At 43.0% G+C, this 26,284-nt stretch overlaps 1 protein-coding gene across 1 annotated transcript in view; it reads right to left on the bottom strand.

Moving 5' to 3' along the window:
* The window catches only part of MYRFL (myelin regulatory factor like), a 77,719-nt gene that overhangs the window by 22,837 nt on the left and 28,598 nt on the right, over positions 1–26,284 (bottom strand). Inside the window, exons 10-15 of the mRNA XM_075063463.1 lie at positions 22,224–22,299; positions 19,238–19,364; positions 18,302–18,392; positions 12,895–13,095; positions 12,412–12,520; positions 8,263–8,372 (exon numbers count right to left, since the gene is read on the bottom strand). Coding sequence (XP_074919564.1) covers positions 8,263–8,372; positions 12,412–12,520; positions 12,895–13,095; positions 18,302–18,392; positions 19,238–19,364; positions 22,224–22,299 — 714 coding nt within the window. The remainder of the gene's footprint in view (positions 1–8,262; positions 8,373–12,411; positions 12,521–12,894; positions 13,096–18,301; positions 18,393–19,237; positions 19,365–22,223; positions 22,300–26,284) is intronic.

The raw sequence follows: 26,284 nt of genomic DNA, 5'->3' as shown, positions 1-26,284 counted from the left end.
CGGAGAGGAAATATTAGGGAGAGGAAAAACCCAGAGAGAAAAATAGAGCAGAAGGAAAACTGTTTGGCGCTCAAGAGATTTGCAGAGAGTGCAGAACAATGGGGAAGACACAGGGGAAGGACAATGGATAGTGCAGGGGCCAGAGGGAAAGCGAGGGAGCTAGAGACAGAGGGTATGTCTACACTACGAGATTATTCCGATTTTACAGAAATCGATTTTGGGCAACTGATTGTATAAAGTAGAGTGCATGCAGCCACACTAATTCAGCAGTGTGCATCCATATACCGAGGCTAGTGTCGACTTCTGGAGAGTTGCACTGTGGGTAGCTATCCCATAGTTCCCACAGTCTCCCCCACTCATTGGAATTCTGGGTTGAGATCCCAATGCCTGATGGGGCAAAAAACATTGTCGCTGGTGGTTCTGGGTACAGCCTCACCCCTCCCTCCATAAAAGCAATGGTAGACAACTATTTTGCACCTTTTTTCCTGGCTGAACTGTGCAGACGCCATACCATGGCAAGCATGGAGCCCGCTCAGCTCAAGACAGCAGCCATGAACATTGTAAACACCTCGCGCATTATCGTGCAGTCTATGCTGAACCAGGACCTGAAAAACCAGGTGAGGAGGCGGCGGCAATGAGAGTGATGAGGACATGGACACAGAATTCTCTCAAACCGCGGGTCTTGGTGCTTTGGAGATCATGCTGGTAATAGGGCAGGTTCTAGCCGTGGAACGCTGATTCTGGGTCTGGGAAACAAGCACAAATTGGTGGGACCACATAGTGTTGCAGGTGTGGGATGATTCCCAGTGGCTGTGAAACATTCACATGCGTAAGGGCACTTTCATCGAACTTTGTGACTTGCTTTCCCCTGCCCCGAAGTGCCAGAATACCAAGATGAGAGCAGCCCTCACAGTTGAAAAGCAAGTGGTGATAGCCCTGTGAAAGCTTGCAAAGCAATACAGCTACCCATCGGGAATCAGTTTGGAGTGGGAAAATCTACTGTGGGGGCTGCTGTGATGCAAATAGCCAAAGTAATCGCTGAGCTGCTGCTACAAAAGGTAGTCACTCTGGAAAATGTGCAGGTCATAGTGGATGGCTTTGCTGCAATGGGATTCCCTAACTGTGGTGGAGCGATAGATAGAACCCATATCCCTATCTTGGCACCGGAGCACCAAGGCCCCCAGTACATAAACCGCAAGGGGTACTTTTCAATGGTCCTGCAAGCCCTGGTAGATCACAGGGGACATTTTCACCAACATCAACATGGGATGTCCAGGAAGGGTTCATGACAGTGTGTCATCTGTTTAATCTGTTTAAACAGCTACAGCAAGGGATTTACTTCCCAGACCAGAAAATAACAGTTGGGGATGTTGAAATGCCTATAGTTATCCTCGGGGACCCAGCCAACCCCTTAATGCCAGGGCTCATTAAGCCATACACAGGCAGCCTGGACAGTAGTCAGGAGCTGTTCAACTACAGGCTGAGCAAGTGCAGAACGGTGGTAGAATGTGCATTTGGACGTTTAAAGGGATGCTGGCGCAGGTTACTGACTCTCTCAGACCGCAGCCAAACCAATATACCCATTGTTATTGCTGCTTGCTGTGTGCTCCACAATCTCTGTGACAGTAAGGGGGAGACCTTTACGGTGGGGTGGGAGGCTGAGACAAATCACCTGGCCACTGATTACGTGCAACCAGACACCAGGGCAATTAGAAGAGCACACCAGGAAGCGGTGCGCATCAGAGAAGCTTTGAAAACCAGTTTCATGACTGGCCAGGCTACGGTGTGAAAGCTCTGTTTGTTTCTCCTTGATGAAAACCCGTCCCTTTGACTGACTCATTCCCTGTAAGCAACCCACCCTCCCCCTTCAATCACAGCTTGCTTTCTAAGGAAATAAAGTCGATATCGTTTAAAAATCATGTATTCTTTATTAATTGATTACAAAAAGAGGGAGAGAACTGACAAAGTAGCCTGGGTGGGGTTTGGAAGGAGGATAGAAGGGAAGGAAAAGGCCACTTCAAAAGTTCAAAATAATGACAGCCTTTTGCTTGGGCTGTCCACTGGGGTGGAGTGGGCTGGTGGCACAGAGCCTCCCCCCTGAGTTCTTACACATCTGGGTGAGGAGGCTATGGAACTTGGGGAGGTGGGAGGGCGATTATACAGAGGCTGCAGCGGCACTCTTGATCCTGCTGCCGCTCCTGAAGTTCCACCAGATGCCAGAGCATGTCAGTTTGATCACGCAGCAGCCCCAGCTTTGCATCATGCCTCCTCTGATCTTCCTGCTGCCACCTCTCATCTCAAGCATCTCTCCTGTCCTCACGTTGGTCCCTCATGTCCTCACATTCACTGGCATCTTTCCTGTACTTTGATATCGTGTCCTTCCACTCATTCAGATGAGCTCTTTCATTGTGGGTCGATTCCATGATTTCAGAGAACATTTCGTCTCGCATCTTTTTTTTCCACCACTTTATCTGAGCTAGCCTTCAAGACAGAGGAGAGAGGCTTGAAAAATTTGCAGCTGCAGGAGAGAGGAAAAAAGGGAGAGAATATTTAAAAAGATACATTTTACAGAACAATGGTTATACTCTTTCACGGTGAGCAACACTATTCACATTACATAGCACATGTGATTTCAATACAAGGTCACATTTTGCATCTTAACAATGAGTGCCTGCGGCTTTGGTGTTAGAGATCACAGATGCAGGTCCGGGCAACAGAATTCAGCTTGCATGCGGCCGTGGTAAGCCATTGTCTTTTGACTTCTGCAGCCTTCATAAAAGCACTGCCTTCCTTTCCCACATACCAAGCAAAGCCCATTGAGCGCTGCGATTTTCCTGTTAACGTGCAGCAGCAGAAACCAAACTAACCCCCCACATCCAATTCTCTGGGATGATCGCTTTATCCCTCCCCCCACTGCGTGGCTGGTATCAGGGAAGATCCCTGCTAGCCAAACGCAAGAAGTTCAGAGCCAATTCCGCCCCCCACCCCGCCCCGGCTAACTGCAGGGAAGGATTTCTTTTCAGCCACAGGCAAACAGCCCAGTAGGAATGGCCACCTCTGACCCCTTAATTAAATTCCCATATTTCAACCAGGCTACCATGAACAGTATCACTCTCCTGAGGATAACACAGTGAGGTAAAGAAAGGATGTTGTTTGAATGCTGGCAAACACGGAGACCAGATTACTTGCTCCTAGCATGGCGTGGTCAAGTGTCCTACCATGCACTGTCCAGAAACCTTCTGGAAAGGCTTTCGGAGTACCTCCAGGAGAGCTTCATGGAGATATCCCTGGAGGATTTCTGTTCCATCCCCAGACACTTTAACAGACTTTTCCAGTAGCTGTACTGGCCGTGAATGCATCCCAAGTCCTCAGGGCAAATTAATCATTAAAAACGTTTGCTTTTAAACCATGTTTTATATTTACAAAAGGTACACTCACCAGAGGTCCCTTCCACGGCTTCATGGTCTGGGATAATGCCTTCAGAGGGTACTTCAGTGAGGCTGAGAAAAAGAGCTCGATTGTTGGGGAGAACAGTCCTGTGTGCTTTCCGCAAGCTCGTCGTCATTGTCATCCTCCTCCTCATCTTCCCCGTCCATAAAATCCTGAGCCATGGCTGAGATTACCCTCTCCTCGGAATCCATGTTCAGGGTTTGGGTAGTGGTGGCATGCCCCCCTAGAAATGCATGCAGCTCAGCGTAGAAGTGGCATGTCTGCGGCTCTGCCCTGGACCTTCCGTTTGCTTCTTTGGTTTTCTGGGAGGCTTGCCTGAGCTCCTTAACTTTCACGCGGCACTGTAGTGAGTCCCTATTGTGGCCTCTCTCCATCATGGCCTTGGAGATTTTTTCAAATGTTTTGGCATTTCGTCTTTTGGAACGTAGTTCTGCTAGCACAGAATCCTCTCCCCATATAGCAATCAGATCTACTACCTCCCGTACAGTCCATGCTGGTGTTCTTTTTCGATTCTCGGACTGCATGGTTACCTGTGCTGATCAGCTCTGCGTGATCACCTGTGCTCTCCACGCTGGGCAAACAGGAAATGAAATTCAAAAGTTCACAGGGCTTCTCCTGTCTACCTGGCCAGTGCATCCGAGTTCAGATTGCTGTCCAGAGTAGTCACAATGGTGCACTGTGGGATACCGCCCGGAGGCCAATACCGTCAAATTGTGGCCACTCTAACCCTAATTCGAAATGGCTACGTCGATTTCGGCACTACTCCCCTCGTCTGGGAGGAGTACATAAATCGATTTTAAGAGCCCCTTATGTTGAAGTAAATGGCTTCATTGTGTGGATGGGTGCAGGGTTAATTCGATTTAACGCTGCTAAATTCAAACTAAACTCACAGCGTACACCAGGCCAGAGAGATGGGAAGAAACTAAAGATGGGAAGACTGCAGAGATTCAGGGAGGGCGAAGGGATTTCTGCATGTTAACTGCTTCACAACTACTTCACTTCTCCACAGGGGATTAAACTCTAAACCAGAAGCTTCACACTCCTGGTATGGATATCTGGGACAGGATGTGTTTAAGCACAGGTGAGTCTGAAGGGTTGGCCTTGCACCCAGAATGGCTAGGCAGCTCACCAGAGCATTCCAGCTCTCAGGAGGGAGCGTTAGACTACAGGTCTGTACTCGGAGATGTGCCTAGGGACCCAAAGATTAGGGCGGCGGCTGGACTCTGTTCAGGTCAGACTTAGACCACCTGGGGATTCAAGGACATAGAAGTGTGGATTCCCCTTACAGGAGTCCAGCTGGTGGCTGGAAAGGAGACTCCAGCCAGGTCTGTGACACAGCTGTAAAGCAGATGGTTAGGAATCCAGGAAGTTAGAAAATCCAGGTGAAGATGCAGCTGCCTTGCCATGAACATTGCTAAAATAGGAACATTTGGTGTAGAGCAGTAGTTAGACTGGTGCCCTCACTAACGTTAAACAATGGCTTTTGACCAAGGGCCAACCAATCACTCACAAGCTGTTGGCATCTTGAACTAATAGAGCAAATGCATTAACAATTCATTTCAATAGTAAAGCTAGAACATCCCCTCCCAGTTTTCACAAGGTATGAGGTCGTAGCCCACAGCTTCACCTGAACACCAAACTAGTTGAAACTCCACCAGTGAAGATGGTGTGTCCACAGGAGCAGCGCCAGGGTTTTTGGCGCCCTAGGCGGGGGTCCTTCCGTGCTTCTGGTTGTTGGCTGCAATTCTGTGGCAGGGGGTCCTTCTGCGCTCTCGGTCTTCGGGGCACTTCAGCGGCGGGTCCTGGAGCGAGTGGAGGACCTGCCGCAGAATTGCCGCTGAAAACCTGGAGTTCGGAAGGACCCTCCCGCTGCCGAATTGCCGCCGATGGTTGCAAAATGCTGCCCCCCCAAATCCTAGCGCCCTAGGCGACCACCTAAGTCACCTAAATGGAAGCGCCGGCCCTGTGTGTTCATCTTCTCCTTGTTGCTTCCACAGAAGCAGGCAAACTAGTTCAGATACAATCTTATTCTGCAAAATAAATTGAATACTTTTCAAGTGGCAAATGGAATGGAACAGTGGAACATGCTCTAGCCTGTCATGGAGGGGAGAGTATTGAGTGGTCTGAATTTCCCAGCCTGGCCTGAACTTCACAAACACAGTGAAGGACAAGAATGAAACTTCTTACAGCTTCCATCACCACTGTGAGGAAGGAACATAAGAACTTAAGCCACAATTAATAGGAATCAGAGAGAATTTTCTGCCTCCTCTCCTCTTTGCATGGTCCTTTAGAAAACTGAAGTTGCTCATGACACAAGTTTGCTAAATGTTTCAGTGTCACTGAATCCACATTTTTCACTGAAAAACTGTTTTAGACAAACAATTTTGCCCAGCACTATTCATGAATATAGGTAAAGAGCATACAGGTACCACTATCACAAGAGTTTGACACATGCTTCATTTATATGTACCACAGCATAGGCAAGAAGAGCTTGTTTTCAAAGTTTCTCTTTGTAAACTCATTTCCTAATATGATATATAAATAGGTGAAACAAAGTAAAACTATTTCCTCATGCTTATTTCCCCATACACACACACCCAGTTCCTCACATCTTCTTGTCAATTGCTAGAAATGGGCCACTTTCAAAAAGCAGTTCTTTTTCTCTCCTGTTGATAATACCTCACCTTAACTGATCACTCTCCTTATAGTAGCAGCCATGTTAGTCTGTATCCGCAAAAACAACAGGAGTACTTGTGGCACCTTAGAGACTAACCAATTATGCTCAAACTTGTTAGTCTCTAAGGTGCCACAAGTACTCCTCTCCTTATAGTGTGTATAACAACACCCATTGTTTCATGTTCTGTGTGTGTGTGTGTGTGTGTGTGTGTGTGTGTGTGTGTGTGTGTATTCTTACTGTATTTTCCACTGCATACATCCAATGAAGTTGGTTGTAGCCCATGAAAGCTTATGCTCTAATAAATTCGTTTGTCTCTAAGGTGCCACAAGTACGCCTGTTCTTTTTGTGGATACAGGCTAAGAAGGCTGCTACTCTAAACCTGATATAGGTGAAGTGTAATACTAAATATTTCATAATCCTGATGGATCTTTCATATGGGTGATCATTAATCTGGGTGGGTTTGATTAATGGTAGGTAGGATTCCGTACACACAATCTGAGGTTTCGGTAAAATATAGAACAAAAAATTGAAATGACATACTTAACAATGAATATGGGATAATAGCCATGCTGACGTTCAGACCAAATATAACTACAACCAATAGGTATAAGTGTTCTCTTCCCCCTACTAATTTTCATTTCACTTTGGCAGAATTTTTCCTGTTAAATCAAGTTTTGCTCAAATCCCAGGTTTATGCGAACAAATCTATAATCTTTATCTATGATAACATAAGCATCTTCTACAGTAAGATCTGCTTTTTGATATTGTCACTCTAGAGGCTGTGAGAGATTACACTAATTTCTAAGGGTGACTGTTCTGTGACTATTCAACATTCAGCTTATGACTACACATTTATGAAACACAACAAATCAGAATATAGCAGGACACTATCTAGTACAAACCTAACAGCATTATCTTCATCATTAAAGCATGTTAATTTCTCTGTATACCACACACATTTCATATTGTAGGATTTTGAAGTTATGATCATAGTCAGAGAGAAATTTCACACATCACACACAGAATTAGCTTTTACATTTTGTGTAAAGCAACAGAATTAGAATAAGAAAGTTACCAGTTTGAGAAGTAAAATACCACAAGTGCTTAATTCTTCTTAGGTGCCATTAAATGAATCCAAAGTTTCTGATGCAAAAGACTTTTGTTGTGATACCAGTAGAGCTTGAACAGCCAATCTTAAGACATCTCTATTCAAATATTACATGACAACGCTTCATTTTAAGTATCTCTCAATTAACATATTATACTGAGATTTCAATTAATTAGAAAAAACTCTTAAGTCAAATACCTATTGAGGGAGATCAATTCAAATTTGAAAGACTGACATTGCATCTTGACAAAAACAAAATATGTGGCCCAGCTGAAGTTTCTTACTTATTTTTGAGCCTTAATAATTAGTGATCAAGTTCGTGTGATGAGATTTCACTCTCTTGGCTGACTAAGATTTCCCTGACAGGCAGGAGCATATTAGGTTCTGGCCTGAATATTAGCTCCATGTGGGCAGACTCCTGCACCTATGTTGAACCCCACTGACTTCAATGGGGCTCCACGTGGGGGTAGGGGTCCGCAAGCATGCCACATCATGCAGGATCAGGCCCTTACTGTCCACATAGACCTCTTCACATGACTCCTTAATGTGAACTGAAGGCAGCAATTTTGAATTAGACACCAGAAACCACAAGTGACTAACATAGACAGGTATTGAAAGAATCCAGATCAACTATTTACTTGCAACTTGCTTTAATTGTAATTTCCTTTTTAATGCATTTTGCCTCAAGACCCATAAAATGTTTCTGCAGCACATTATCAAATTATTAAGTAAAAGGGAATTGATTTTTGCTGATCAGCCAAAAATTAAACTGAACTTGATTTACTAGACAGCCAGGGTCTTCACCAAGTCCTACAGCTGGACTAATAAAATAAAATATGGCTGAAGAACAGAGCTTCCTTTCTCCAAAGGAAAACAAAGTAGTTCTGAATGCCAAAATTTATGTGGCTGATTCTGGGCAAAAAAGCACTTCGCATTTTTGAAAAAATTCAGTAGCAAATGCTTGTCTTAGTTTCATGTCCAGTACCATAGCACTGTATAAGTGAATGGCAGTAAACCAATAATGTACCTTATCAACCATGAGGAAATTCTCTACTTTTTCTCCATTTTCACAGATAATATCTCCAAATTCTTTTACAGCTGTTGGTAAAAGCTGTTTCACCTCCTGGGCTATTATTCCTGTTTGCAAAATAATGAAAACTAGTGTTAAAAAACACATCATCATTTATTCTCAGATTGCATCTGATGAAGTGGGTATTCACCCACGAAAGCTTATGCTCCAATACATCTGTTAGTCTATAAAGTGCCACAGGACTCTTTGTTACTGTCCGATTGTAATTTGCATTCTCCGTAATGTGTCTATCCTAAAAGTTACATGTTGAACTGTGCAGAAACCAGATTTTCCTTTTTGAAAGAGATTCTGCTATTTTAATTTTTTTTCCAATTCCAAAATGGAACAAAAATTTCCTGAGAACCAAAATTCAAAATATGTTAATTATTATTTTTGTTGTTATAGGTCAATCAAAACATTTGATAAAATCTAAATGTTCTATTCCAGTTTTGACTTTGTATTTTATATTATCTAATTATAAAATTAAAAATTGAAAGAAAAATAATCTTGTTCAGAATACTTCTTTCTCGTTTGCTTGTTTTTCCCATATCTAGGCATGTTTCTACAAAATGTTTCAATTTTGACAATATAGCATTTTCTAATGGAGAAACATTGCCTCAGAAAATTTTCAAGCAGCTCTAGTTACAGGTTTTTATTATTTTAGTCTTCACCATTCTAAACCACACACTCTCTTATCTAGAACTACTATCTGCTTCTACCGATATATATTCTTTACTGGATGGCTCAATTAGAAAAATAGAATTTGCTCTATAGGACAGACCAGCTGGGTCCCTAGCCCAATTTCCTGTGTTTCTGACATTGGCCATAATCAGATGCTTAAGGGAAGTACAAGAAACCCCAGAACTAACAATTTTGGAATAACCTTTCTCCTAACCTCCCCTTCAGCTAGAGGCTGCCTTATTCCCTTAAACAAGAGAGCTTTTATCCTTAATTTTTAATCTCATCCAAGGTAATGTGCCAGTTGTCAATATAAATGTCTAATTGTTTATAAAATTCCCCGGTTCTTGGCCTCTACAGTAGCCTATGGAACTCATCGCCCCCAGATGATCATGCAGATTTGCTGCCCTTTCAATTCATTGACTATCTTCTTGTTCTTGTATTATGAGAAGGAGTAATAGGTAACATCCTTCTGGCTATGAGGAAGCTCCTTCTCCTTCAACTTGTTTCCTTCTTGTTATTTAGATTTGCAAGCCATTTGGAGCAGGAGGCTGTAATTTACTATATGTTTTGGACAGTCCCTAGCACAGTGGGTCCTGATTCTGTCTGAGGTCTGCATGTGCTCCTGCAGTACAAATAATAATCACAAGTTATCTGCTCTTCTCAATTTGTTATTTGCTACACCTAAGTTGAAGAGCATATAAGGGGTAGGGAGAAGACAGTGATGTGAAACATTTCTCTTCCCATTTGGTTCCATATAGTGTGGGAAGTGGAGAGAAGCATGTTAAGATGAGTTCCTGTCTGCATCCTGTAGAACTTGCCATACCGGTATTGCCCTGGCCTCTTCCTTTGTCATTCAGTGCTGAACGCATTCTACAACAATATGCATTACCTCACCTTTTGGCACCTGCTTGCCCCTATTTTTGGTGTAAACATTTCTTGTGCCAATCAGAGGCGAACACACACAGGGTTTTGGGCCCCGCCCCTATGACACTCTTGATGTCATAGTAAAGTATTTTAGGTCGCCCTGCCATGTGCAGGGGGGAGAGGAAGGAAAACGATCCCGGTATCCCGTGTACCCCCGTAACCGGCCTGATCACCTCGAAGTCTCTCTCTCAGTCACGTGTTTCAATAGAGCTTCTACGTTGCCGGTCGTGATGCGTTGGTTTGTATTTAAGTTCAGTTATACTAAATGCTGCATTTGTTTTAAATATTGTTAGTAGATATTTAGGCATTGGTGTTTAGGTTTTGTTTCTACTCTATTAGCTAATCATAAGCTGCTCCTTACCCTTGTAACTATCTCCAATAACATTTAAAATTGATTAATTTTAGTTGTGTGTGTGTCTGCAGTTTGCTCGTGACCCTACTCTCCTTGCATCTCTTACCTATTAAGTCTGTTGCACGTGCAGCCTGGTAAATAACAGGCCTGCATTTTCTTTGCCCCTGCGAATCGTGCAATTTACAAAGCAGATGGACAGAGTGGATGGAAAGAAGAAACAGCAAACACAGAGGTTACAGAGGGTAAAAATATACGCTATGGATTCAAAGCGACATTGAGGAAGAAGGGGAAGAAAACATGGAAAAAAAGGAAAGGAATAGCAAAACAATTATAAGTACTAAAGAAAAATAACCAAGAGAAGTCAGACATCGAACCATAGGACTGGAAGGGACCTCGAGAGGTCACCTAGTCCAGTTCCCTGCATTCATGCAGGACCAAGTTTCTCTAGACATCCTGACAGGTGTTTGTCTAACCTGCTCTAAAAAATCCCACTGACAGATTCCACAACCTCGTCTAGGCAATTTATTCCGTGCTTAACCACCCTGACAATTAGAAAGTTTTCCTAATGTCCACACTTAAACTCCCTTGCTGAAATTTAAGCCCATTGCTCTGTCCTATCCTCAGAGTTAAGGAGAAAAAAATTTTCTCCTCCTCTTTGTAACAACCTTTTATGTACCTGAAAATTGTTGTCATGTCCCCCTTAGTCTTCCCTTCTCCAAACTAAATAAACTCAGTTTTTTCAATCTTCCCTCTAGGTCATGTCTTCTAGACCTTTAATCATTTTGTCGCTCTTCTCTGGACTTTCTCCAATTTGTCCACATCTTTCCTGAATGTGGTGTCAGAACTGGAACAATACTCCAGTTAAGCTCTAATCAGTGCAAGTAGAGCAGAAGAATTATTTCTTACGTCTTGCTTACAATACCTCTGCTGATACTTCCCAGAATGATGTTTCCTCTTTTTTTTTTTTTTGGCGCAACAGTGTACATGTTGATTCATATTTAACTTGTGATCACTCCCTCCTAGGCAGTCATTCCCATTTTGTATGTATGTAGATTCCTCCTTTCTATGTGGAGTCTTGCATTTGTCCTTATTGAATTTCACCTTATTTACTTCAACCATTTCCCTGGTTTTGTCCAGAGCATTTGAATTTTAATAATATCCTTCAAACACTTTGCAACCCCTCCCAGCTGGCTGGCATCATCTGCAAACTTTGCCAAAGCTGGAGTGGCGAAAGGGGATGGATCATTTGATGATTTCCTCTTCTGTTCATTCCCTCTGGGGCACCTGGCATTGGTCACTGTAGGAAGATAGGATAGTGGGCTAGATGGACCTTTGGTCTGACTCAGTATGGCCACTTTTATGTTCTTATGTAATGGTTTTCCAACCAGTTATGCACCTACCTTACAGTAGCTCCCTCTAGGTTGTATTTCTCTAGTTTGTTTATAAGAAGGTCATGCAGGTCAATATCAAAAGCTTTACTAAAGTCAAGATATACCACATCTACCACTTCCCTCCCGCCACACCATCACCCCATCCACAAGCCTTGTTACCACATCAAAGGAAGCTATTAGGTTGATTTGACATGATTTGTTCTTCACAAATCCATGCTGACTGTTACTTATCACTTATAGACAAAGGAAAAGAGACATGAAGGTATTCAACCTGTCTTGGACCTTAGAGCTCCACAAGATTTACCAAAGAAGCCAAATCTCAATAGACTCAATAGACATTTTTGTTTTGTTTTAAGCGCAAATTTTCAGCCCACATGTGTATGGCAGCATGTAGCACAACGAGATCCTGGTCTATGATGAGGGCTCCTTGGTACCATGGTAAATCATATGGATTTATGTTTTCAATGCTCAAATATACAAAAATGGTGAAAACAATTTGGCTAAAGCTTTTAAAAAGATGCACCCCTTTTGGACTGAGACCAAGCATGGACAATGTCAGCTGATTGCACCTACTAAAATGGAGACATATACACACATAATCAGATACCCACATACTCTCACCAGTTTTAAACGAAAAACACTGCAAGAGGCCTTAGGATCCTAAAAATGAGGTTGAAATGCCAGGGAATTAATCATTATGATACAACATACAAATAAAAAATGAGAGACACTAGAACAGAAGGAGAGTTGATTGAATACCTGTTTCGTGGGTACTGTTTATTCCCATTACAGATGCAAATTCAGGCTTATAGTCATACTCAACCAACCTCATTTGAGCTATTCTTCTCAGCTGCTCAGTTGGGTCAACCTAATTGCACAAAGACCAGGTTTTACATGTTCCAATATTAAGGATCAGAGTCACGTCAACCGTTTAACTAGCATGACACAGCTGCTGTCTGACATCTCCCAATTCATCATTAACCAGCTGTTATTTTTACTTGTATTCTCAGTTACATTTCAATCAAACCACTTCATTTACAGACACACATCCTTATCCAAGTTCAAAGTCCCCCCCAGTTCAGACAGGATGGCTCCATAACGCACAGCAATGCATTCATTTTCCTAAGACCAACATTCCAATGTGTCTAAGATAACAGAATCTACTTCATGTGTGTCAGAATGATAATTCATACATGCACTGTGGTGTAAACGTAAATGCCTTAAAAGGTCCACAGCACTTACCTCCTGGATATTCTGTTTTGCTCGACTGTCAGATGGATGCATAACTGTCCCCATCACTTTTACATTTCCACAGACAACCAGTGCTTCATCTGGTGCATCTGTGTTAATTCCTACTCGACCATGACAGACTACAGTCTCTGGAACATGTCCTCGCTGCCACAACACATCACTGTCATTCTCAAACTGCCCAGGGTTAGATGCCTAAAAAATGTGTTACAGTCAAAAACACAGTAGCATGGATTTACTATTGCTTTATTCAATTTACCAAAGGAATATGAAATGCCATACAAACCTTCCACATTTAAACTACATTTTTGAACTTTTTTGACAAATCAGAATGGATAACCTCTAAAGAAATATTTCCCACTTAGAACATTTTCAGTGGCCACAAAGCCTTTTCTTGTATTATATTTTACTATAACCTTAAGGAAGATGGTCAACTTCAAAGCATTTCAAGTAACTAGGTTTGTGATCAGACCTCAGAATCATTTCTGATTTGCCAACAAACTGTCTTCTGGCCTACTAGCTCACTAAGGACTGGACATTGGACAAGAGAAAAAAAGGCAGATTTTAACATATCTGACTTGAAAGGCTCCCCATTCCCTAAAAAAACCTATTGAACATACAGATTTATCTTCTTTTTTTATCCATTTTCAGAAACTTTCCCTGTATTTTGTCCGAGGTCCATGCTGAACACATCAGAGGTGGGTTTGGGCTTGAATTCATGCATACTGCATTCCCAACATGCATGCACTCTGGACTGTAAATCAGACTGAAGGTACATTGTTGTCCATGTTGTGGGTACCTAGGAATAACTTTTATATTTACAAAACTATCCCACAACTATATTATTTGAAGTGACCAATTACTACTACTTTATTGTGAGCTGGTTGGGGCAAGGACTATCTTTTTATTCTGTATTTGTCCAGCATCCAGCACAATGAGGTCCAGGTCCAGGATTAGGGCTCTGAAGTGCTACTTTAACAACAACATTGTACCAATTTCCTCTTCCCTTTGCCTGCTTGTGTCTTTTAGAATATAAGCTCTTTGTGACTGAGACTCGGTCTTCTTTTATGTCTGAAAAGCACTTAGCATCTTGTGGGTGTTTCCAGAAACAAAACAAAAAAAACAACAATTAAGCAATGTATTGAACCCAAGACCCCTATGTGCTTTAAACAACCTAAACCTTATTAGGATGCCTCAGGAAAAGAATAGAACAATGAGATTTTCTAGTGGCTTAACTTTTTTTTTATGGGTAATAACATTGCTGACTAAAGTGGGCATAGATAAATTGACTTTGTAACAGCAGTTGCAACAAATCAAAGCTACTAGATGAATTCCACTTTCATATATCAACTGAGACATGGAAATTTCCGTCATATTCAAACATATTTGCATAGGTCCGGAGACATGCAAGGTTTAAAAACAGCAGTTCCTGGAGAAGTCACCATCTGCAATACATGTAACTTTTGCACTCATAAGTTAAGTCAGCTGGCATTTTCAATGAGGGACCCCTAAATAAACATGTTCACACATTCTACAAAATACTGTCCTTTGTCTGAACTCTATTACTTTACATTAGACACATCAAATAAAAGTAATCTTGCTCTCAGAGAAAAAAACTCAATGAACAAAAATCCTAATGGTTTTTTTTTTTGTTTATTTCCTTATTAAAAATAAAAAATTAACACTGAATTCAGGCATTAAAATGTGGACCTAAGCAAAATACCAGTGTGCCAAAAACTCAGCACTCGTTTATAAGGCCTTCTGTTTTCGCAAGGCTATACCATCTGTGATATAGAGAATTGTGCACTTCTAACTGTCACAATTAGAGCATGATCTGATGTGCCTGTTAACCACTACTCAGTTTGTAGTTCTTTAATCTTTAACTCTGCAGTATGGAGGACCAGAGTGTATGCTTTTCCCATCACAATGCATTCAGTAAGTTTTTCCACGCTGCAGTAAGCGATGTCTTTATATACATGACCCTGCCTTCCATTCCAAACATATCAGACCAGAACACTGATATAGTCCCTTTTACTGATATTGCCACTGTTTAGAATCTCAGTCCTCTACTTTTGTCCATTCAATCATTTATTTATTTGACTGGCACCATAGGCACAAGTGCTAAAAAAATAAAATAAAAATAAAAATCTACTCTCATTCACTAGTGCCATCTGATATGCTTCCCCTGGTGGGTGTGGGAGCCCAAATCATGAACTTCTGCAGAACATAAGCTTTCATTTAAAGCAAAAATTAAGATACTAGCCCTTATGGTTTGTAAGATAATGATCCAAATGTGAATTGGACGCAAAAAAGAAGTTGTCTTCCTGAATCTGTGAACAGACAGCTCCAACAGCTCTGCTTTACCAAGCAGCAGCAAAGTAAAATTATAGAATTGGAGTCAGTTTTACTGCTGCTATTCAAAATAATCTATGCAACAGAATAACTGCCAAGACTCAGATGAGTTTCATGCTGCTACTGCCTGTAAAAACTATGAGCACTAACAGAGGCAGGCACTGGAGTTATTCATGGGAGCAGGGGACTGAAAACAGAGGCTGCAGGAGAGATACAGTAGCACAGACCTCATTAGTTGATTTACAGAAATGTATACTATAATCACCCACAAGCAAGCACCCAGCCCAAGCTCACAACACTTGGGCAATTTAAAAAAAATTATTTATAACAAAAATTAACAGAATCAGCAATTACGCCTCCCTCCACCCACCACTAAAGGGGGAACGGGAGGATCTAGGCCTAGTTACTACAAACTATTAAATTGTTATGAAGTACATGTATCACACAGCAAAAATACTACAAAACTATAATAGCTGTGTATATGATCTCATTTCTACAGCTCTGAGATCTACTGATGAAAAGCACTATATAAGAAGTAGGTATGTAATTTAAAAGAAAAACATGAAATGTTTCTGATAATAGGTCAGTGGCACATGTAATTATAGCTGGGTGAAATCTTTCCGTGAAAACCTTTTTCAGTGAAAAATGCAGATTCAGTGAAACAAACATTTAGTGAACTCACATCGATTTTGCTAAGTTGTCCATTTTGAAAAAAAAATGGAGGAAAAAATCAAATGTTTCATTGACTTTTTTTTAATGAAATGATTCCATTTTTCTGTCTGAAATTACCTTTAATTTTATTTTAAAATTTGTAAAAAGTTTACAAATGCTCCAAATCAAAACAAAATGTTTTGTTCAACCAGAATTTTTTTTAATTCATCAAAACTTAAAAAATAAATAATTTCCAGTTCAATGAAAACCAGTTTTTGTTTTGTTGGCATTGACAGTGAACTGCAAAATCTATTATTTTTCAGCTCTACGTCAGTTCTCTTTCATCTTATTTAATTCTCAATATTTCTACAAAAGAGAACATGAACTTTTCCTTTTAAAGTGCAGTCCAATGGTAATTATAAAAAAAATAGCTTCTTTTTAGCATATCTATTCCTTTTGTGTATTCAGAGTCAAATTTTAATACAATGAGAAAATAAAAGGTTCACTGTTTTTCCCTCCTTTTAACCCTGCAGAATCAACACAATTACAACAGCATGTGCTGTGGGTTTGTCAAGGTATGAACCCCCACTCTGAACCTTAGCGTCCAAAAGATGGGGTACCTGCAGGAACTCCTCTAAGCTTAATTACTAGCTTAGATCTGATAGTGCTGCCACCAACCAGAAGTATAGCGTTCTGGTACACTGCCGGTCCCCCAAAACCTGCCCTGGGGACCCCAAGACCCAAACTCCTTGGATCTAAAAACAAGGAGGAGCTGATTATTCCCCTCCTTCCCCCTCCCAGACTTTCCCTCCCTGGGTTACCATGGAGAGACTATACAGATTCAAGCTCCATGAATCTAAAACATAGAGGAAATTCACCTTTCCCCCTCCTTCACTCCCCCTCCCAGACTCTCCCTGAGAGAGAGTTAATGATCCTAACAGAGAGAGAAATCAGGTTTTTCCTCCCCCCTTCTCTCCTTTCTCCCACCAATTCCCTGGTGAGTGAAGACCCCCTCCCCTTGGGTCTTACCCAAGAAATAGAAAAAAAAAATCAATCAGGTTCTTAAAAAGAAAAAAGCTTTTAATAAAATAAAAAAAGTAAAAAGTGCCTCTGTAAAATCAAGATGGAAAATGTTACAGGGTCTTTCAGCTTATAGACACTAGAGAGAATCCTCCCCCCGCCCACAAATACAAGTTGCAGCAGAGATACAATCCTTCCAGCAAAATACACATTTGCAAATAAAGAAAACAATCAAAAGACTAAACCGCCTTTCTAACTGGTACTTACTAAATTGAACAGAAGAGGCTGTTTCACAAAATTGGAGAGTCTGTATACATGTCTGGTCCCTCTCAGAACCCAGAGAGAACAAAGAAAAACCCAAAAAACACAAACAAAGGCTTCCCTTCACCGAGATTTGAAAGTGTCTTGTCTCCAGATTGGACCTCTGGTCAGGTGTTCCAGGTTTACTGAGCTAGTTAATCCTTTACAGGTAAAAGAGACATTAACTCTTAACCATCTGTTTATGACAGGGTTCTAGCCTAACTTGCACCTCATCAACGCAGTTGTTTACTAAGTTCCAGTATTAAGCCCACTGAAAGCAATGGGACTGCACAGATGTCATGAAGGGCATAAATTAGCCTGCAGAATATCTGACATGTGGGATGAGGAATGGACTGGGAAATTTTTGACTCCTAATCTCAGAAAGTTTGCAGGCCTGGAAGCTAGAACTTATTATTTGTAAACTGAGCACAGTTGATACAAAAATAATCAGGAGATAGTAAATATGGAATTTCAGGATGCCATTTTGAGTTACTTTTCAGAAAATAGAACTTCACTCTAAAAACCATGGGGACACTTCCCCTTGTGGGCCCAATCCTGTAGACATTTCTCGCATGGGTAATCCTATTTAGAAGGATTCCTTGCATATGTAAAAATGAGCAGAATTGGGTCCAGTTGGATCTGCCCTAAATGTTGTATTCAAAGGACAGAGCAAAAGACATCCCTTACTCTAAATTCCTTTTCAGAAATGTGATACACACACACACAGTTTTTCAGAAGTTTAATTGTTCAAAAGTATCAGGTGCCTATTGTACATTACAAGCTGCGCATAATTTAAAAACAATCCAAGAGCTTTCGAAAATTCCCCATATTTTTGTATGTCTTCTCACTCCCTTCTCAATATGTGCGCCTCTTAAAATGTGTCCATCTTTCACACATGCACACACACAGACAAACAGAACTATTTATAGCCTCACAATAAGCCCTCAAAAATATTAAGATCCCTAAATCACCATGTGTACTACAAACAATTATAAAATGCACACTGCCCAACAATAGCCCAGACATTCTCCCTTGTGAAAAGAAAATAAGAATGCGGCTCAAATAAACGTGTACCTACCCTCACAATGATCCTTTCAGAGACATGTGCAGACAATAAATAGGACTGGTCCTGACTGACAGCATATAGTCCAACCACCAGCATGAAGTATCTAATATGAAATTAATTTCAACGATTTAACAAGAAAGCTGAAATAATTTCACAGGCAGACCACCCTGACCAGCAAGGGCTTCTGTCACTGCCTGCCTTATAACTGTGGGTGTCTTAATAGTATGCTGCCATAGCTCAGAGCCCTAACAACAGTAGCCAGTCTACCAACATAAAGGTCTCACCCAGGCTTCCATCAGCCTGGTTACTCCTACAACCCTTCCAGTCCCGTGTTTCCCCTCCCCTTGGGGTCCAGACTCTGACTGTCACACTATTTTTCTGGCCAAATTATTCAGTATTTTAAATCTTGTATTTTAAACATAACTTTTTTTGCAGCATGGAAGGAAAATTAACACTTCTTACTCTCCATTTAATTCATTCTCTGTTAAATACTCTTTGGACCCAATGCTCATTGAAGTCAACAGAAAGACTTCGGTATTTCCAACTCCAATCATTCAACAAATCATGAATCAGCCCCCTCCCCCCCACAGAAAACTCATGAGATTGGCTACAGATAAATAAGCTTTTACACTCTATATCTAGGTTTCTTTTTATTTGCATTCTGGTTTCTGAGGTGTTAAGGTATAACTTGGGTGATATTTTCCAGCTTTGTGCTGCAACCACGAGGACAAGAAACTTTTTTATTTTTTTTGGTAGTAAAATGAAAACAGACTCTCACACAATTTTATTCAGGAGCTGGGTCTTTAAGAAAGACTTCAAAGACCATGAAACTCAGGATAAAATCATGAGTTGGCAACACAAACCTTCACTGACTTTAGTATATCTGCCTCATTTTAAGTCAGGTCACTCCCCGTTTATGCCCCAGCTCCCAGAGGACCATCACACTACCTTTGTTCAGGATTAGGTTTCCCCTTTTTTCTCATGTTATTTGCTGTTGTTTCACTGAAATGTAACCTTCCCAGTGTCACTTTGGTTACCTGGTCTGCTGGTAGATCAAGTCTAAAACAGAAAAAGGAAACAAGTTAAGAGGCAAACAACTACCCTCACTTGGACCACTTCTAATTGTCCTGCAGATTTGCTCAAGCTGATTAATATGCTTCATTTTTCTGGATTTAATATACTGAGCTGACAGCAGAGGTACCTCAGTACATGTGGAATGCTCCCCATCTTATAAAAATGTCACATTTTCTTCTTTTATGGCACCTTTCAACTTAGGGGCCAAAGCATGTAAGCCTCACATTAACCAATAGATCATAACATCCTGTCAGATAGGTCAGTTAGGGGGTGAATGTAGTCAGTCATGTACAGTATCCAACCAAGAGTGGGAATATTTCGGGTCTTAGTAACATTCATATACTAAGTGAAGGGATAGCTCAGTGGCTTGAGCATAGGCCTGCTAAACCCAGGGTTGTGAGCTCAATCCTTGAGGGGGCCATTTAGGGATTTGGGGCAAAAATCTATTTGGGATTGGTCCTGCTTTGAGCAGGGGATTGGACTAGATGACCTCCTGAGGTCCCTTCCAACCCTGATATTCTATGATTTCTGCACCAATAGCCACAGATAGTAGGCCCATTGACATACATGGGTATTTGTTGCTAATTTAGGACACTATCATATATCATTCAACCTACAGTAACACATTAGCTAAACCATAATTTCTCTCCTGTTTGTTTTTACCTATATCTAATTTGCATTTTCATGTCCACTGTTGCATGTAATGATGATCTGATCAAACATTTTTTCATGGACAAAGAAAACAAAGAAAGAAGAAGTGGGGCCGCTATACACTGAGGATGGAACGGAGGTTAAGGATAACCTAGGCATGGCCCAATATCTAAATAAGTACTTTGCCTCGGTCTTTAATAAGACTAGTGAGGAGTTTAGGGAAAAGAGAGAGATGAAAGAGATGGGGATGACATAATGAAAAGTTGTAAGTGGATAAGGAACTGGTTATAAGGGAGAACTCCAGCGGGTCGTGACTGAAGGGTGAATTGTCAGGCTGAAGGAGGTTACCTAGTGGAGTCCACCAAGGATCGGTTTTTGGGACCGATCTTATTTAACCTTTTTGTTACTGACGGCTTGGCACAAAAGAGCGGAGAGATGATGCTAATAAAGTTTGGGCGGATGATATTCGAAAGCTGGGGAGGATATTGCTAACAACGGAGAAGGACGCGGGATACTATACAGGAAGATCATGGACACATCCTTGTAACTGGAAGTAAATAGTAATAGGATGAATATAATAGTGAAAAGTGCAAGGTCATAGGCACTTAGGGATTAATCAATAAGAAATTTTAGATATACGTGGGGACACATCAGTTTGGAAGTACGGAGGAGGAGAAGGACCGTTGGGGTATTGTTGATAGCAAGGATGACTATGAGGCCGGCCAATGTGATTATGGCTGTTAAAAAAGCAAATGCGGTTTTAGGATGGCATCGAGGCGAGGTATTTCCAGCAAGGAGAAGGAGGGTGTTAGTCGCACGTTATATAACGGGCGCTGGTCGAGACGCCACCTGGAATAATTGTGTGCGAGTTCTGGTGATCCCATGTTTAAGAAGCTGAACAGGTTCAGAGACGGGCTAGCTAGGATGATCGCGAGGAATGGAAAATCTGCCTTAATGAAAGGAGACTCAAAGAGCTTGGCTTGTTTAGCCTGGCCAAAAGAAGGCTCCGGGGAATATGCTTGCTCTAATATAAAATATATGCGGGGATTAACGTTAGGTAGGAGGGAAAGGAATTATTTAAGTTTAGTACTATGTAGGCAAAGGACGAATGGGTAGGCAAACTGGATAATTAGGAAGTTTAGACTTGAAATTAGACGAAGGTTTCTAACCATGGAGGGGAGTGAAGTTCTGGAAGCAGCTTCCGAGGGAAGTAGTGGGGGGCATAAAGACTTATCTGTGCTATAAGACTAAAAGCTTGATAGTATATGAGTGGGATGTTTATGATGGGACATAGTTTAATTTGGGGGGCAATTGATCTTGGATTATCGGGGCAGATAAGTTTGCTCATGGTCTGTGAGGGGATGTTGGACGGGATGGAACTGAGTTTACTGAGAGAATTCTTTCATTGGGTGTAAGCTGGTGAGTCTTGCCGCACATGCTCAGAGGTTTTAGCTTTGATCGGCCATAATTTGGGGTCGGGAAGAATTTTCGCTCCATGGGCGGATTGGCTAGAGGCGCCTGGAGGTTTTTGGCGCTTCTTCTGGCAGCGTGGGCATAGGTCGCTTGCTGGTAGGATTCTCTGCAGCTGAGGTCTTCAGATGCATAATTTTGAGGATTTCAATAACTAGTCATGGTTAGGGAGGTTGTTATAATGTGTATGGGTAGGGTTTTGTGGCCTGGCCTTGTGCAGGAGGTCAGACTAGATGATCATATTGGTCCGCTTATGACCTATGAGTCTATAGTCCAACTAATTCACTTTTCATCTGGTGTAAATCAATGTTACTCCTTCCGTGTCAGTGACACTAGCATCAAGTTAGCAAGTATGAGAATCTATCCCTTGGTAGCTAGAAAAGAACCATAAGGCAGAAAAGGCTGAGCGAGGCTAATCTGTCCGGCCCCGACTTCCCATTCAGAGTCAGCCACGGTGGATTTTGAATAGGAGATGTAACCTTTTCTGAAAACTTAATGTGGCAGTATTTTCTGATCATATGTATATCTATATGACATGCAAAATGTTTTGGAGGCCATGTTGGTCTGGAGGATATTAAAGAAAGAAAGTGATTAAGGTAGTATCTTTTAACTGGACCAACTTCTGTTTGGTAAGAAAAAGCCTAGAATTACGGCATCTATTTTGGCCTGAAACAACAATATCATGGGGAGGGGAATGGGGAGGGGGAAAAAAAATTCTTACTTTAACAGGATTGAAAGATTTTTTGGCTTCGGTCGCGACATAGAGATTGTTCAATGGGGATTAAAAATCCTGAAAAATTTTTGGGGGCATCCACCTATAAAAGTTTTAAAAAGGAAAAAATAAACCTTTTTTTCAAGTTTACAAAAAATTTTTTTTTAAAAGCGTTGAACTGTTACACTTTTAAAAGGTTAATTTTCTGCACAGGTAAATATAAAGTGGTTGTAGTGAGAATAGACGGGCAAAAAGTCATAAGCGGCAAAATTAATTAGAAAACGCAAACCCTCTTCAATTGTTGTGGAACACATATGTAAGTGAGCAGGAATTGCCACCTGTTCAGAGCATGCTATCACATAGTCGGCAGACTCATGGATCCCACTATAGTTAGTTAAAAGACTGTTACTCACCTTTGTAACTGTTGTTCTATTGAGATGATGTTGGCTCATATCCATTCCAGTTTAGGTTGGCGCGCACCGCGTGCACTTTTCGTCGGAAGATTTTTACCCTAGCAACCACGTGCCATGGCGCCGGATATATACGCCCTGGACCCAACCGGCCCCTCAGTTACTTCTTGCTGGCTACTCGACAGTGGGGAAGAGTGGGCGCGGGTTTGGAATGGATATGAGCAACACGGGTTTGGAATGGATATGAGCAACACATCTCGAACAACAACAGTTACAAAGGTGAGTAACCTTCTTTTCTTCTTCGAATGATTGCTCATATCCATTCCAGTTAGGTGATTCCCAAACCTTACCTAGGCGGTGGGATCAGAGTGAGATGTAGCAGAATGCAAAACTGCTGAGCCAAAGGCTGCATCATCTCTAGACTGTTGAACCAGAGCATAATGTGAAGCAAAGGTGTGGACCGAGGACCAGGTAGCTGCGCAAACATATTTCCTGGATTGGTACATGGGCCAGGAAGGCAGCAGATGAAGCCTGAGCCCTGCTAGAATGTGCGATGAGACGGCCAGAGGGAACATGAGCCAAGTCATAGCAAGTGCGGATGCACGCCGTCACCCAAGAGGAGATCCTCTGGGAGGAGACAGGTAGGCCCTTCATTTGGTCTGCCACTGCAACGAAGAGTTGGGGCGATTTACGAAAGGGCTTCGATATAAAATGCGAGCACCCTACGGACATCCAGGGAGTGCAATTGTTGTTCCCGTCGTGAAGAGTGCGGCTTCGGGAAGAAGACCGGAAGGAAAATGTCCTGACTGGTATGGAAGGCCGATACTACTTTAGGGAGGAACGCTGGGTATGGTCACAACTGCACCTTGTCCTTGTGAAAGACTGTATACGGTGGGTCCACCATGAGTGCCCGAAGCTCAGAGGCTCGTCTGGCCGATGTAATGGCTATGAGGAAAACTGTCTTCCAGGACAGGTATAGCAGCGAGCAACTTGCCAATGGCTCGAATGGTGGAGACATCAGTCTGTTTAAGACTAGGTTGAGGTCCCAGGTAGGGGCAGGGAGGCGTACTTGGGGGTATAGGTGCTTCAAGCCCTTGAGGAACCTGGAAACCATAGGGTGTGAAAACACGGCACGGCCACTTTCTCCTGGGTGGAAGGTAGACATGGCCACCACGTGCACCCGCAAAGATGATACTGCTAGGCCCTGATGTTTGAGAGACCAGAGGCAGTCCAGAATGGTGGGGATCGAGACCTCAATGGGAGTAACATTTTGCGTTTCACACCAGCAGGAGAAACACTTCCACTTGGCCAGATATGCAGACTGAGTGGAAGGTTTTCTGCTACCCAGGAATACTTCTTGCACTGGTGCAGAGCAACGTAACTCTGACTGGGTTAACCACGCAGGAGCCATGCCGTGAGGTGAAGGGACTGCAGGTCTGGGTGGTGAAGTCTGCCATGGTCCTGAGTTATGAGGTCTGGATGACGAGGCAGGGTGATTGGGTTGGCTACCGACAGGTCGAGCAACGTGGTGTACCAGTGTTGCCTGGGCCACGCAGGGGGAATCGTGATCAGGCAAGCTCTGTCCCTGCGGAGCTTTAGTAGGACCTTGTGAACCAACGGGAATGGTGGAAAAGCATAAAGTAGTTGGCTCTTCCACGGAATCAGGAAGGCGTCTGAGATTGAACCCCGGGAGAGACCTTGGAAGGAGCAGAACCTCTGGCATTTCCTGTTCTTGCGGGAAGCGAAGAGATCTATGTGGGGAAATCCCCACTTCCAGAAGATAGAATGTATAATGCCTGGGCGAATCGACAACTCGTGAGATAGGAAGGATCTGCTGAGTTGATCTGCCAAAGTGTTCCGAACTCCTGGGAGAAAGGACGCTACCAGATCTATCGAGTGGGCTATGCAAAAGTCCCATAGTTGGATCGCCTCCCGACAAAGGGGGGAGGATCATGTCCCTCCCTGCTTGTTTATGTAGTACATGGCCGTTGTGTTGTCTGTAAACACTGAGACACAACAGTATCTAGGTGGTGGGATAAGGGTGTGTGATTGCTGCAGAGCAAAGGGCCAGTGCACCTAAATGCCTGAAGCTCTGTCTCCTAGTAACTGATGGCCTGGGCCCCTCCTCTGCAAAAGGTGCCAACTGAAGGTGTTGGAGACAAAGGGATCAGGTGACCTCCTGGCCCGGGAAAGGAGCTGAGCAGAGAGGAGGGGCTGGAGGGGGTTGGGAGTCTGGAGCTTGCTGGGGACGAGGAGTGAAGTGCAGACCTAGGGGTCTGGCTCGCTGCCCCCCAGAATGACCGAGGGGTCCGGTTCGCTGTATCTACAAGCTCTGTTTTAGACCCTGTTCCTGTCATCGAATAAACCTCTGTTTTGCTGGCTAAGAGTCACGTCTGACTGCAAAATGGGGGTGCAGAACCCTGTGGCTTCCCCAGGACCCCGCCTGGGTGGGCGCGCTGTGGGAAGCACACGGAGGGGCAGAGGATGTTGAATGCTCCAAGGAGAGACCCAGGAGGTGAAAACATGTGAGCTTCTTACCCTGAACAAGTCTGCTCCAAGGGAGAGGAGGCTCCCCAAAGTCCTAACTGGCTTAGTGGGGAGCAGTTCCAGAGCATTGCCCGGGGACTCCGTGACAACCTCCTCTATAGCTCCCATGGCAAGAAGTGTCCGTACCTCTTGCAAGAGGAATTGCTCGTCAGAGGGGTCCCTGAAGAGGGACGAGGAGGGGAGTTGGGAGAGTGGGCGCGAAATAAACTGGAGGTGGTATCCGAATTCTACTGTGTGTAGGACCCAACAATCCAAGGTTAATTGGGTCCACGCAGGGAGGAAAGGTGAAAGGCAGTTGTAAAACTGAAAAGGATCCTGGGAGACAACTGGTACATCGCCCTCAGGCACACCTTCAAAAGTTCAGTTTGGATCATGTCGTTGGCTTGGAGGGACCGTTATTGTGACCCCCTTGAGGTCCAGACAGTCGTCTGCGGTTGCCATGACCTTGCCTCCTGCCAAAGTCCTGTCTTGGTCTAGGCAAGGGGTAAGGGCGTTGAGGTTGGGTGCGGAAGGATCTTCGTTGAGTCTGTGGTGTATGCATCCCGAGCGAACACAATCACCCGATTATCTTTCAGACTCTGTAGCCTAGGGTCCGTCTTCTCTGAGAACAGACCCTGGCCATCGAATGGCAAGTCTTGGATAGTGTGCTGAAGTTCAGGTGGCAGGCCTGACACCTGGAGCCATGATATACGCCTCATGGCGATTCCAGAGGCCACAGTTCTGGCTGCCAGTTCTGCAGCGTCCAGCAAGGCCTGGAGACAGGTTCTTGCCATCTTCTTTCCTTCCTCCAATAGTGCCTTAAATTCTTGGCAGGAGTCTTGAGGGACCAGCTCTATGAATTTCCCTACCGCCTCCCATGTGTTGTAATTATACCTGCTAAGCAGGGCTTGCTGGTTCGCCACCCTGAGTTGGAGGCCCCCCACGGAGTAGATTTTACGGTTCAACAAATCCATACACCTAGCCTCCTTAGATTTTGGGGCAGGGGCTTGCTGGCCGTGGCGCTCCCGTTCATTTACAGATTGTACGACCAGTGAGCAGGGTGCACGTATAAGTAATCATACCTCTTAGAGGGCACCATGTATTTCCATTCCACTCCTCTGGCCATGGGCGGAATAGATGCTGGGGACTGCC

The sequence above is a fragment of the Chelonoidis abingdonii genome, chromosome 1 (genome assembly GCF_003597395.2).
Source record: "Chelonoidis abingdonii isolate Lonesome George chromosome 1, CheloAbing_2.0, whole genome shotgun sequence".
NCBI classification, from domain to species: Eukaryota; Metazoa; Chordata; order Testudines; family Testudinidae; genus Chelonoidis; species Chelonoidis abingdonii.
This window is presented reverse-complemented; position numbering and strand designations above follow the sequence as displayed.